At 41.6% G+C, this 15,386-nt stretch overlaps 1 protein-coding gene across 1 annotated transcript; it reads left to right on the top strand.

The window, feature by feature from the left end:
- Positions 1 to 421: 421 nt before the first annotated feature.
- CCDC185 (coiled-coil domain containing 185) lies at positions 422 to 2,296 on the top strand. Its single transcript, XM_008074326.1, has one exon. It carries the CDS (start codon positions 422 to 424, stop codon positions 2,294 to 2,296), a length of 1,875 nt encoding a protein of 624 aa, XP_008072517.1.
- The last annotated feature ends 13,090 nt before the right edge of the window (positions 2,297 to 15,386 follow it).

The following is a 15,386-nucleotide window of genomic DNA, read 5'->3' on the forward strand; positions in this document are numbered from 1 at the left end:
AACGTACCCCCCGATCCATTCCGAGGGTGACGCTTTCACACAGGCTCTCTTAAGTCGTATCAATGCGAGGTCACTTTCCTGCCCGAAACACCGGTGGGGGCACTATGCACCCTCAGCTTGAAATGCCACCCCTGGTTTCCTGTACCTCCTGCCTCCAACCTGCAGTCCTGCCCACTAGCCTCCCGCCTCTCGCCTTCTGGCCCTTTTCCTTGCTCCGGAGGGCGGCAAGGCTAGGGCGGGCGGCGCCAGGCGCGGGCCGAAAGCTGCGGGCTGCGAGAACCCGGCGGAGCCAGGCGCATTGTGAAGCCACCCGAGCGTCACAGGAGACCCAGACCCGCGATCGGAGGGCGGGGCGGGTGTCCGCAGCGCCCCCTCGAGGCCTCGGGACCTGCGCGCAGAGCGGGCCGCGCCCGCAGGGAGCATGGCGCGCTTTGGCGGCTTGTCCCCGCGGCCCTACTGGGACCTCTGGGAGCCCCAGCTGCCGGGCCGGGAGCGCGGGGCCGCGCCGCAGCTGGACCTGTCGGGGCCCAGGACCGAGCCCGCCCTGTGCTCCCGGGCGGGGACCCCGGGCGCGGGGAGCGAGGCTGGCGCGCCCTGGCTGTGCCCACACTGCACGCCCATCCAGCGGCCTCGCCGGCGCCAGTACCCAGCCTCGCCGCTGGGAAGCCGCAGCCTGAACGACTTGGCCCGCAGACCCCCGGGCTGCGCCAGGAAGCACCGGCTCCGCGGCGGGCGCGTAGACGATGCCTGGGAGGAGGCAGGGACCAAGCCCCGCCCCGCCTGGCAGCAGCCGTCCCGGCTGCAACCCCAGCGGCCTCAGCCCTGCCCGCGATACCCTCTGGCCCAGAGAGATTCACCCTCGCCTTACCCCGAGAGAGCTTACACTCCCCTGAGTGGGACATTCGGGGTAGAAAAGGCACAGCGTGGAGACCAGTGGGCAGTGCCTGTCTGTGGACATCCAGATCGCTGGTCCCCTTCCTCGGTCCCCACGGAGAAGTCTTCGGTGCCCTCACAAAAGTTCAGGCCGCAGTCAGCCTGTGTGTCTCCCCGGAAGAGAGACAGCAATGATCTGGTTGAGTCATTAGCCAGTCAGTACTCCCAGCCCTCGGTCTCCAGCCGAGAGATGCAGAACCAGCATGCTCAAATCCTCCAGAGCAAGCTGGAGGAGGCGGTGGTGTCCTTCAGGGACCAGAAGATCCTGGCCCTCGTGCTGAACCGGCTCAAGAAGGCCCAGAGGATGCGGGAACTGCAGCAGCAGGCGGCTGAGGCCTGGGAGGAGCTGAAACGTTCCGACCAGAAGGTGCAGATGACTCTGGAGAGGGAGCGCCGGCTGCTGCTGCAGCAGAGCCAGGAGCAGTGGCAGCAGGAGAAGCGGCCGCGCAAACCCCGCGCCAGCCGTGAGCAGCGTGGCGGGCAGCAGGACAGCCAGGCCAAGAACGTGTTGCCAGGGGAGAGCCGGTGGAGGACGCCACTGGAGGACCAGGAGAACCTGCGCCAGGAGAAGCTGCAGAGGGCACACGCTCAGGCCGAGCGCCGGAAGCTGAGCCAGGTGCGGCGCCTGCGGGAGCAGGAGAAGATGCTGCAGCACCTGCGGGAGCAGCACAGCCTGCAGTTGCAGAAGAGGCTGGAGGAGGCGTGTCGCAAGAGGCACCTGCACGCCATGGAGGGCCAGAAGAAGGTCCAGGAAACCAACCTGAGCTCCCTCATCAATTACCAGGCCCGGAAGGTGCTCATGGACAGTCAGGCCAAGGCTGAGGAGCTCCTCAGGGAGTTGTCCCTGGAGCAGAGTCACCAGAGGTCCCAAGAGATCCACCAGGGCCTGATGAAGGAGCGTCATCGCGAGCTGAGGGAGAAGGCCCAGAAGGAGGAAGAGCAGTTACAGCAGGTCAAGTGGCGCGCGGGAGAGTCTGAGGAGCAGAGGAAGATGCGCAAGAGGATACTGGTGGAGCTGGCGGATGAGAAGATCCGGCAGGCCAGGAGCAACGTGCACAAGGCCACCAGGGACAAGGTGCAGCATCTCCGGGAGCTCAACATCCTGCGGGAGAAGAATAATCGCATCCTGAAGCTGAAGGCTGAGAAGGAGGACAAGTGCCACATCGAGGGCATCAAGGAAGCCATTGAGAAGAAGGGGCAGAGGATGAAGCAGGTCTCCCAAGGGAAAGACCCGACCTTTTTGGAGTTCCAAAAGATCTCCCAGGCCTCCAGGAGAGACGTGGGAGGGCGTCCCCACAGCTCCATCGATCCGATGGTGCTAGAGGCCCAGCTCCATGCCTGTCAGCAGAAAGGGCGCTACTGAGAGCCCAAAGGCAACGATTTAGAGCCTGCAGCCAAAGGGATGTGGCAATGTAGTTCCTGTTATAAGCTGATTATAATTGAGCATTGATTTTTTAAAAGTATATAAAATAGCTGCAATTTCCTCTCATGAACTGGCTTATTGATTCACTTGGATAGTTCAGAGGGTTGGAGAGAGAAATTTGGGAACTTTTAAGAAAATTACTTGGCTTTGTGAATTTTGACTCAAATTGAAAATATTCATTTAGCTCTCAAGTAATCTTCGAAGCACACAATATGTACCTCTTGGAGACACCAGAGAAAAACTTGCCATCAGGGATTCAGCTCTATGTCATGTCTTAATAATTATTTTCCTGTCCTAGAACTTATGAAAGAGTGAAGTGGGAAGTACCAATTATTAAAAAAACAAAAACAAAACTCCAAGACAAAAAAAAAAAAGAGGGGGAGGGGGAGGGAGGATTTCTGCAAATATGTAGATTTGGGAACCCGTATAATGTGTCTTCTCTTGGGTATTTGTAATGCACTTGAACATTTTAAGGGCTTTGGAAGGGCCTGCAGTTTCATACATATATATATATATATATATATATATATATATACACACACATACACACACACACAGATGTATATATCTGTTTAATCTAGTGTTTTGCACAAATCATGGAGCTCCTTTTTTGCTTCTTGGTCAATTTCAAGGAATTGATAGTCTGTGGAATATTTTTGGAAATGTCACTCTGCAGTTCCTCCCCCATTGTGAACTTCTTTGGCCTTCCCTCCCTGTGTTGACAGGAATGTTTATAATTCCATCAGCACTACATCTCTACTGTTCCACCACCACCATGCCATCCAAGAGCTCACTGGAATCTATTTGGTCTGATTCTCTCTCTCTCTCTGTCTCATCAGTCCTATTCAGTCTTATGGAGCAAAATTCTATTGGAATCCTTCTCTTCCCCTCTATTTCTCCTCTGTCTCTTTGGAAAGAAGTATGTGATGTCATTCTGTCTACCCACATTGTGCCTAATTAACCTAACCAGGCCCTGAATCAATGACTAAGCATGACTCAGTAGCATGACATTTTAAAATTAGGAGCCAGAAACTCAACAGAAATTAACCTATCACATCTCAAAGTCTCTATTGGAAAGCTCTAAATGTTTTCTTTAAAAAGCCCTAATGTAACATCTGTATTAGAGAGAGAAAAAATAAAATAAAATAGGCCTCACCCGAAGATTTTTTTCTTATTAGTAATTCCAAAACAACATTAAAAGTAACCTGACAAGGGATTTTGTGTGGAGGTCAGTTTGAGGTTCACTTTCTCGGCTCTTATAATGGACAGCAGGCCCTCTTCCCCCTTCTTTTTCTCCCCTAACCTAGCTCCCCTCTACTTGCTGCCCTAAGGCTCTTATTCCTTTGCTAAAAAATTATTCAGGGACCCATGGGTTTGAGAACAGCCTGGGCAACTTGACGAGACCTCATCTCTACAATAAATAAAAAAATTAACTGGGTGTGGTAGTGCGTACCTGTAGTTCCAGCCACTTGGATGGCTGGATCGCCTAAGACCAGCAGATTGATGCTGGAGTCACTGTAAGCATGCCACTGCACTCCAGCCTGGGCAACAGAGTGAGACTCCAACTCAACAACAACAACAACAATTTCAGGGAGCTCCATTGCTCAGAATGGAAGGGCTCACACATCGCAATTTCCAAACTTAATCTCCTTGCCCAAGTGAATTCTCCGTTCTCGCCAAATGCCATGGATGATACAGACATTCATGTGCTGAAGATGTTTCTAATAGACGTTGGCACAAACCCCAGCTCTTCCTCTTAATACAGCTGTGTGCGTTTGGGGAAGTAACCTCCCTGAGCCTTGGTTTCCTCGTCTGTAAAACAGAAAATAATTTATACTCCAAAGGCATGTTGCAAAAGATGATTTAAACTAGTTCATGTAAGGTACTTGGCACAGTGCCCAGAACCTGATAATTAAATATTGTGGTCTTTATTGTTAATAACACTGATCATGTACCCTTGTCAGTTCCATCTCCCTATTTTAATGCCTTTTCGCCAGCTGCCTCCTTCCATCATATCCATGTCTGGTTTTTCTGAGCTTAGTTCACGTTCTGCCTCTTCTGTGAAATGTGAGGCCTCCCATCTTGACATCACTCTTCTCTGACAAACTGCACAGCTCATTGAGCACTTAGTAGTTTCTGCTTTGTGCAGCATATCCATTTTGCAATCTACATCTTGGCTTCCTAACTGGGTCGTATGCTGCTTGAGGCCAAGATCATTGTCTTAGACCTCTTTATACTTATGGTGGTCTATGGTATTCTTAAGTATAAGCATATACTTATACTTAACGTAACTTAATATATAATCAGAATTAAAGCCATTAAATCCAGGTATGGTGGCTTATGCCTATAACCCCAGCACATTGGGAGGCCGAGGCAGGAGGGTTATACTTGAGTCCAGGAGTTTGAGACCAGCCTGGGCAATATACCTGGACCACATCTCTACAAAAAATAAAAAAATAAAAAATTAGTCAGATGTGGTGCACACACCTGAAGTTATAGCTACTTGGGAGACTGAGGTGGAAGGGTTGCCTGAACCCAGGAAGTTGAGCCTACACTGAACTGTGAATGTGCCATTGCACTTGAGCCTAGGAGACAGAGTAAAACCCTGTTTAAAAAAAAAGCCATTAAGCAAGATCTTTTGATTACACATCCATATCTTATGCCTTACATTCTTTTATCCAATTTTTTTTTTGAGTTGGAATCTCACTCCCTCACCCAGGCTGGAGTGTAGTGGCATGCTCATGGCCACCCCAGCATCAATCTGCTGGAATCCAGTGATACTTCTGCCTCAGCCTTCCAAGTAGCTGGAACTACAGGCACACACTACCGCACCCGGCTAATTTTTTAATTTTATTGTAGAGATGAGGCCTCACCATGTTGCCCAGGCTGGTCTCGAACCCGCGGATTCAAGCAATCCTCTCACCTCAGCTTCCCAAAGTGCCGGGATTACAGGCTTGAGCCACCGCACTCAACCTCTTTTATCCAATTTTTGTGATGATTACTGGTAGAAATAATCCATACAAAATAAAACTGACAGAAGTGGAGTAGACTGACTTTTCCCCATTTTCCCCTTAAGTACAACTAAAAGCCCTAAACATATGTTTCATATGAAACAATCATGAGAAGACTCTGAAAGGAAGAGTGAAGGCAGCTTGGGTAGAGACCTCAGGACTCAAGAGATCATATGGTGGTAAGTTTCCTGGGTTTCTTTTTCGCCTTGTGTATGCCAGATCTTGAGCTGACAAAATGGACAACCCCAGAACATCAAGACAAAGGAACAAGAAGGGCCAGCCTAACAAGACAATAACTTGAGACAATAACCATTCTATTCCAGGCAAACACCACGGAAAAATCTGCTGTCCCACCCTTACTCATGCTAGCAAAGACTGAGTGGGGAGCCTAGACATCTACCCTCTCCAAACTGTAACAAGGAGCTCCCTCCTTCTGCCTTAACAATGTCCGTAGCGACCACATGGGAAGCCTAGACTTGCAACCATTGCCTCCCTGTCACTTCTCTCTCTCACACACATACTGGTTGGTGTCACAGGAAGACTAGTGGAGAGTTAGGACTTTTATCAGTGTCTAGCATATCCCACTACCCTTTTCAGTAGAAGCCACCTGGGGAGCAGTAACGAAGCAGTCTCCCAGCCCTGGAGTATCATTAGAGGTCTAAAGGGGAGTCAAGAATCCCACACCCACTCAGCAGTAATGAGGAGCACTACATACGTGCACACACACATGTGCACACACCTCAGATGATGATGGAGACTGAGTGAGGACCTGGTCTTCCACCTCTACCTGCAGTAATGAGGCAATGACCTCTCTCTTTTCTGGAGTGATGTCAGAGGATGCCAGATAAAACAGGTCTATTCAATGAGATCTAGTCTTATAACATAGTACAAAATGTCTAGATTTCTACTGAGAATCGCTCTTTACACCAAGAACCAAGAATATCTCACACCAGGCTGGGCACAGTGCCTCATACCTGTAATCCCAGCACTTTGGAAGGCCAAGGCGGAGGATTGCTAGAGCCCAGGAGTTTGAGAACAGCCTGGGAAATATAGCGAGACCTTGTCTTTACAATGAATCAAAATACAATTTTTAAAAAAGGATACCTCAAACCCAATGAAAAAGACAATCAATAGCTGCCAACATGAGAGTGATACATGGAAGAATTAACTAAAAGTAGTTTTAAAGCAGTCATAATAAAAATGCTTTAAAGCAATTATGAAAACATTGAAACAAACAAATAAAAAAGAAAATTTCAGCAAACAAATGCAAAGTCTCAGCAGAGAAATTAAAAGTGTAAAGAAAAACCAAATCAAAAAATTTTAGAACTGGAAAACACAATGACAAAAAAGTTCAGTAGATGGGTTCAAAAACAGAATGGAGGAAACAGAGAGAGAATCTGTGAACTGGCAGACAGACCAATAAAAATTACCCATCTGAGAGACAACATTTATTGAAAAAAATAATAGAGTCTCATGGACCTATGAGACTATGTCAAAATATCTAACTTTCATGGTATGGAAATCCCAGAAAAAGAATAGAAAAAGGAGAGAGCTAGAAAAATGCTCAAGGAAATAATCGTGTAAAAATTTCTAAATGTGGTAAAGAATAAAATAAACCTTTAAATAGTAAATCCATATGATACAACATAAACTCTTAAAAGTAAAGACAGCCAGGCTCGGTGATTCAGCCTGTAATCCTAGCAGTTTGGGAGGCCGAGGAAAGTGGATTGCCTGAGTCCTTCGGTTTGCGATCTGCCTGGGCAACTTGGAGAGCCCTCATATCTACAATAAATCAAAAATTAGCCAGGTGTGGTAGTACACACCTGTAGTTCCAGCTACTTGGAAGACTGAGGCAGAAGGATCGCTGGATCCCAGCAGGTTGACGCTGGGTTGGCTGTGAGAGTGCCACTGCTCTCCAGCCTGAGTGACAGAGTGAGACTCCAACTCAAAAAAAAAAAAGTAAAGACAAAGAAAGAAATTATTGACCAAGAGAATAAAAAAAAATAAGCCACAGACCGAGATAAAATATTTTTAAGAGAGTGGCTATATTGATAGCAAATAAAGTACACTTCAGGGACAAGAAAACTACCAGAGATAGAACAGAACATTATAAACATATAATAGAGCCATCCACCAAGAAGATAGCAATTTTAAACATGTTTGTACCAAACTACAGAGCTACAAAATGTATGAAGCAAAAATAAATAGAATGGAAAGACAAATAGACAAATCCATGATTATAGATAGAAACTTCAACATTCCCTCTCAGTATTTGATAGAAGAACCAGACAATTATCAAGGATACAACAGAACTTAGCAACACCATCTAATCAACATTTACAGAAGACTCCAACAACAGCAGAATACGCATGTTTTCCAGTACCCATGGAGCATATACAAAGGTAGAACATGCCCTGGGCCATGAAATAAACTCAACATATTTAAAAGAATTAAGATTTTACAAAATGAATCCTTTAACTATATTAACAGGTTAGAAAAGAAAAAGCACATGAGCACATGACAAAAAAGCATATGACAAAATTCAACACCTATTCATGACTAATACTTTCAGAAAAAGAATGGAAGGGAGCATTCTCAACTTGATAAAGAGTATTTACAGAAAATCTATAATAAACATTATACCTGATAATGAAAGCACAAATATTTTCCTCCCAAATTAGAAACAAGGAAAAGAGGTCCTTTTTCACCTCTTATTTAATGTAGTGCTAGAAGGCAAGAAAGGATCATAAAAAGAACACAGATTAGGAAAGAAGAAATAAAACTAACCCTATTTGCAGATGATATGATTATGTAGCAAATTCCAAGGAATCTTCATAAACCTTCTTGAACTAATAAGTGAGTCAGCAAAGTAGAACTCAACAACAACAAAAAACATTTAAAAATCAATAGTATTTCTATATAGTATCAATGAACACATGCTGAAATTTAAAAATATAATATCATCTATAATCACTAAAAAAAGAAAATATCTAGATGTAAATATAACAAAACATGTATAGGACTTGTCTGCTGAAAATCGTAAAATGCTGATGAAAGAAATAAAAGACCTAAATAAATGGAGAGACATACTGCTCATGGATTAGAAGACTCAACATAATAAAGATGTCAGTTCTCCCTAAACTAATATATGGTTTTATTGCAATGTTTTATAAATATAAACAAGATTATCCTAAAATTTATCTAGAAAAGCAAAAGAACAAGAATAGCTAAAATAATCTCAAAAAACAAAAGTGGGAGGAATCAGTCTTATTGCAATGTTTTATAAATATAAACAAGATTATCCTAAAATTTATCTAGAAAAGCAAAAGAACAAGAATAGCTAAAATAATCTCAAAAAACAAAAGTGGGAGGAATCAGTCTACTCAATTTCCTAACTTCTTATATAGCTATGGTAATCAAGACTGTGAGATATTGATAAAGGGACAGACACACACATCAGAAGAACATAAAAGAGAAACCAGAAATAGGGCCACACAAATATATCTGGCTAATTTTTAACAAAGATGCAAAACTAATTTGATGGAGAAAAATAACATGTTCAAAAAATGGTACTGGAGCAAATGGGTATCTACAGTGAAATTTTTTAAAAAAGAATTTTAGCCTAAGTCTCACATCTTATACAAAAATTACTCAAAATGGATTAAGGACTTAAATGTACATTGTACAATTTTTAGAAAAATCTAAAATTCTTGGAAAGATTTTGAGAAAATCTTTAGGATCTAGGGTTATACAAAAAGTTCTTAAACATAACACCAAAAGTACAGACCATAAAATAAAAAATTGATAGATTGATCTTCATCAGAATGAAAAATGTTTGCTCTGTGGAAGATTCTATTAAAAGGATGGAATGGCAAGAAGCAGAGTGGAAAAATGCAAATTAAAACAACAGTGAGATATTACTATTCACTTATCAGAATGGCTAAAATAAGAAATAGTAACAATACTAAATACTGGCAAGAAAGCAGAAAAACTGGATCACTCTTACATTGCTAAAGAGTGTATAGTACAGCCAGTCTGGGAAATAATGTGACAATTTTTTCAATACTAAAGATGTAATTACCATATAACCCAATGATTGCACTTGTGGGCATTTATCCCAGAGAAATTAAGACTCACATTCACACAGAAACCTGTACCTGCATGTTTATGACAGCTTTATTCGTAATAGCCCAAAATAAGATGAACTGAGATGTCCTTCGGTTGTTGAAAGCTTATACAAACTGTGGCACATCCAGACCATGGAATACTACTTAGCAATAAAAAGGAGCCAACTATCGTAGCACACAATGGCTTGGATGAATCTACAGAGAATTATGCTGAACAACAAAAAAAGCTAATTCCACAAAGTAACATAATTTGTGATTCTATTTGTACAAGGTATGACAATTAAGTTCACAAACTCATCCTAGAAAAAGTGCTACATACCACGTTGCTGAATATCACTATGGTCACCTTTGAAGTACTCCCCTTGGGAAGCTATACACCAAAGTGCCTAGTCCACCCACCAAAGCAATTTTGGAACTCTTTTTCTGGAATGACCATCAGATCTGCCATTGTATTACCCTTGATGTCCTGAATGTCATCAAAATGTCTTCCTTTCAAAATTTCCTTTACCTTTGGGTAAAGAAAAACATCACTGGGGACCAGATCAGGTGAGTAGGGAACTTGTTTCAATGCGGTTATTTGTTTACTGGCTAAAAATTCCCTCATAGACAGTGCTGTGTGAGCTGGTGCATTGTTGTGATGCAGGAGCTCCTTCAGGACCATTTTTGCACACACTTTTCTCATGCCAAGATTTTCAGTTAAGATTTTCCTAGCCGGGCTCAGTGGCTCAGCCTGTAATCCCACGCCTTTGGGAGGCTGAGGTGAGTGGATTGCCTGAGCTCACGGGTTTGAGACCCGCCTGGGCAAGCCAGACCTCATCTCTACAATAAATCAAAAAATTAACTGGGCATGGTAGCACATGCCTGTAATTCCGGCTACTCGGAAGGCTGAGGCGGAAGGATCGCTGGAGCTCAGCAGGTCGAGGCTGCTGTGGCCGGGAGCGGCCACTGCACTCCAGTCTGGGCAACAGAGTGAGACTCCAACTCAAAAAAAAAGAAAACAACAACAAAAAAAGATTTTCCTGACTGTTGCTCTATTGATGTTTATTTGGTCTGCTATGCTTCTCACAGTCAGCAGATGATTTTGATGAACAATTCACGAATTTTTGCAATGTTTTCATCCGTTCTGCTCATTACTGGCCATTCTGACCTCTCTTCATCAGTGGCGCGGTCTCTCCCCTCAGAAAAATGTTTAATTCGTTTGTACACTGCTGTTTTTCTTCACGGCATTATCCCCATAAACTTGAACTAACGGGTCCGTGATTTCACTTCCCCTCTTGCCAAGTTTAACAAAAAATTTAATGTTTGTTCTTTGTTCTAATTCAAGCTCCAACATTCTCTTGATGGCACACAAAAACATGCAACAACAATAATGAACACCACTTAGCAAGACACTGCCACATATTGACACAAACACAACTGTGAGACACTGATATAACCAGGGTTATAAAACCTTGCAGAGTTATCTGTACAGTGTTGCCAGTGTAAACAGTGACAAGTTCGTGAACTTAATTGTCATGCTACATATAACATTATTGAAATAACATAATTGCAAAAAAGAGATTTGTGGCTTTCAGCGACCATAGATGTAGGGTGGAAATGGAGTAAATTGAGTGTAGTAATAAAATAGAAACATGAGGGGTCCTTCTGGTGATGAAAACATTCTGATTTTAACTTTCTTAGTGTCAATATCCTAGATGTGATAGGGTGTTGAAGTTTACAAGATATTGTCATCGGGAGAAACTGGGTAAAAGACACACAGGATCTTGCTGTGTTATTTCTTAAAATCGCATGCTAAACTGCAATGAACTCCAAACAAAAAGTTTATAAAAGTAAAACAAAATTGACTTGACTAAAACTGCACATTTTATATCGCTGAAGGTTGGGGGAATGTAGAAAGAAATAATTTTGTTGCCAACAATGAGAACTTCAAAAATTAACTCCTGCAAAACTATATTTGGTAGAAATTTATTAACACAAAGTAGAAAAGTAGATTCAATAATAACTAAAATTGCAGTTAGTAACATTTGTGGTTGATTAAAATGGAATGATGGATTCAAGTTTTCTTTATAACACTAAGATCTGGTCAAGCACAGTGGCTCAGCTTGTAATCCCAGCACTTTGGGAGGCCGAGGTGAGAGGATTGACTGAGCCCAGGGGTTCGAGACCAGCCTGGACAACTTGGTGAGACCTCGTCTCTACAATAAACCACAGAAACTAGCCGAGCGTGGTGCCATGTATCCGTAGTTCCAGATAATTGGAAGGTTGAGGCAGAAGACTCGCTTAAGCCCAGCAGGTAGAGGCTGTGTTGGCTATGAGCATGCCACTGCTCTCCAGTCTGGGTAACAAGAGTGAGACTCCAACTCAAAAAAAAAACAAAAAAACATAAAAAACACATAGATGTGCAGAACATGACCTGGTGAAGTTGAACTTGGAGGAAATAATTGCCACAAAGGAAAGTCCACAATGGCAGAGGCTGTAATTAATCACATTTGATATTTCCAGGAACACTGATAAATAAATGTAATTGATCTTAAGCAAATTTTTTTTTGTAAATGGAAAATAAAAATTTTTAAATTTGGAAGCAGTGACTGTACCATTTAGAAAACTGATCACAGAATTAAATGAACTTAAATAGGTTTGTGTTGAAAAATACTCTGTCAGTGAAAATATATTTGTCTTGGTTTTCTGACTTAAATATTTGTGTTTGAGTACATGTCAGAGTATGATGAGAGTAAAACACCCTGCCTTCTAATAGCTAAATTTTGTCAAAGGCCTACTATGTGCCAGGTACTTGACATACACGAGGCTCTTTTACATTCATTTATCTTCTTTAATTTTATAACCTCTCTATGGCATAAGTATTACAGTATTTCACAGATATGGAACTGAAGCTTAGCAGTAAGATTGAGCAAGATTTCTGAGATTTTTTTGCTAGTAAATAGTAGAGGTAGACTTTCAGCCCAGGACTTTCTGATCTCCCAGTGAAGTTTTCATACATTATGTGGCCTTTTACTAATCAAAAGAAAGTAAGGGTTAGGACATAGGCTCTGAAGCCAGACTGCCCATCCAAGATCTATTGCTTAACTAATGAATGACTCAGTTTATCTAACTCAAGGAAAATTACTCATGGGAAGTGACATATAAGCTGATACCTATTGAATAGATGGGAAGTAGTCACATAAAAGAGGGGTGAAAATATTGGTCATTGGCAGAGGATACAGGAAGGGACACCCTCTCCAAAAATGATGGAATTTATTTATAAAAATTTGTGTATTTATTCTTGCATATTTAGACTTCAGTCACCTTCCGGGTACTCACTGTTTGTGGCAACACACCTATCAAAAGACTTTTTCAACTGCTCAAAACAGTTTTTGAACTCATCAATTTTGATGCCTTGTAGTGCTTCTGCTGTTTTTTGATTCACTTCTTCCACATCGGCGAATGTTTCCTTTGAGGACTTTTTTCATCCTAAGAAACAGCAACAAAAAAAGTCACTCTGGGTGAGATCAGGTGACTAGAGAGGGTGGGGCATGGATGTCATGCTGTTTTTGGTCAAAAACTGCCAAACACTTGGCATGGTGTGGGCGGGTGTACTTGTAAATCACCATCATGAAATGGACAAATGCATTGAAAGAACCTCCAACAAAAAAATTCACTGAAGCTGAACACAGCATCTCACAACAACAGTGGGTGGTACACTGATGCCGATGGGTTTCTAAAACACTTACCTAGCAAGAGGTTCGCCTTCCAAAAGAAAATATCATTTTAGGGAGTCTGCCCCTTATATGACTAGGCAGATTTGAAAAATAAATAAAATTGTGGAAATAAAAAATATAGTTTGTACTATTTAAAAAACCTCAAAGCGTATGTAAATAGCATACTAAACACAGCTAAAGAGAGAATTAGAGAACTTGAAGACAGTTCTGTAGAAATTTCTCAGGATACAGCACAGAGAAGCAAGATGTAAAATGTGAGAGATTAAGAGATACAAAAGATACAGTGAGAAATTTCAATAACAAATAAGAACCCAGGAAAAAGGAATAGAGAAAATGAAGGAGATCAAATTAAAAGATTATTTTCTAGAACTGATTAAAGGTAAATGCATTCACACAGTAAACACGACAGTCTCCAGAAAAGACAAAGAAAGTATATTCAAATGTAGGCACATTGAAAATAATATGCTGAACATACAAAAAACAAGCAGATCTTAAAATCATTTTAAAAAGAAAATGCATCACCTACAAATGAATGCCAGTAAAACTGGCAACAACTTTCTCAACAACAAAAACCAAAGCCAAGAGATAGTGGAAAGATGTCTTCTAAGTGCCAAGGGAAAATAACATTCATCCTAGAATAGTCCATCTAGCAAAAATATCTCCACTCAAGAGAGTGAAATAAAATCATTTCAGAGAAATGGAAGCAGAGTTTACTACCAATGGATCCAAGCTAAAGAAACTTTTACAAGATGCATTTTGGGAAGAAGGAAATGATCCTGCAAAAAAAGTAAACAAGTAGGTAAATGTTATCAAACATTGTCTATTAAAAATTAATATCTAACTTCTATGTCTAATTTATTAAAATAAAAATGTGTAAAAGGGCAGAATCAAAGCACCAAAACACAGTAGTATGAAGATTGGGAGAAGAGATGGTTGTATGGTATGGTAGGAGGGTTGAGGTTCTAATGTTAGAGTTTACTAGGTTTGTGTAATATATTTCTGAGGGAAAAAAATAGAAATAGAGTATGGTATAGTTTTTAAACAGTAGAAGAAAGAAATGGAATAAAAAAGCAAACAAAAATTCAAAATTTTATAGTTAAAAAAGGAAATTCTGCATAGGAAAAATGGGATAAATAAGGTGCAAAAAGTAACAAATATATCAGTCATTACAATGAATGAAAAAAGACTAAATCCACCACATAAGAGACTGGTGTTGTCACACTAGATCTTTTTAAAAGTCAACTATGCACTGTTCACAAGGGACTTTAAACATAAAGACAAGGCTATGTTGGAAGTAAAAGACATATGAAGCAAATATTAACCAAAAGAAAGCTTTCTGCTGTCAGGAAAAAAATAGACTTTAGTACAGAAAAGCTTGATATAGATAAATAGGATCACCATATAATAGCAAAATGTGTGATTCACCTGTAATATGAAACAATTCTAAAAAGTCATATGTATATGTAAAGCAAAATTGAGACAACACAAAGAGAAATTAAACCCATAATCAGAGTGAGGAATGTTCAAGATCCCTGTTTTATTTATTGATATACAAAAAGTCAAAATATTTATTTATTTTTTAAATTTTTTTGAGTTGGAGTCTCACTCTGTCACCCAGACTGGAGTGCAGTGGCCGCTTCCAGCCACCACAGCCTCCACCTGCTGGGGTCCAGTGATCCTTCCGCCTCAGTCTTCCCAGTAGCCGGAATTACAGGCATGTGCTACCATGCCCGGCTGATTTTTTTATTTATTGTAGAGATGAGGTCTCGCTGCCCAGGCTGGGTCTCGAACCCGCGGGCTCAGGCAATCCACTCACCTCGGCCTCCCAAAGGCGCGGGATTACAGGCTGAGCCACCGAGCCTGGCATCAAAATATTTTTTTAAATGTAATTAACAAATTTGGCATTTGGGCATACATTGAGGCCAAATAACAATGGTAGATTTACAGAAACTTACCACGAAATATATCATTAAAAGTGTCACTATTTTCAAATATTCAGTATCATATGAACCAAATTTCCTAATCACAATGCAATTAAATTGGAACTCAAAAACATAAACTTCGAATTTTAAAATCCCATTTTAAAATACACTGTGGCAAAAAAAAAAAACGATAAGAGAAGTGTTAAAGTATTTAGAACTGGGCCATAACTAAAACACCATACACCAAAACTATG

Source organism: Carlito syrichta, unplaced genomic scaffold (genome assembly GCF_000164805.1).
Source record: "Carlito syrichta isolate Samal-C Ts95f unplaced genomic scaffold, Tarsius_syrichta-2.0.1 Scaffold116229, whole genome shotgun sequence".
Taxonomy (NCBI): domain Eukaryota; kingdom Metazoa; phylum Chordata; class Mammalia; order Primates; family Tarsiidae; genus Carlito; species Carlito syrichta.

Bases quoted from the DNA above. Each gene is read 5' to 3' on its own strand.
- CCDC185 (XM_008074326.1), top strand. From the start codon at position 422: ATGGCGCGCTTTGGCGGCTTGTCCCCGCGGCCCTACTGGGACCTCTGG.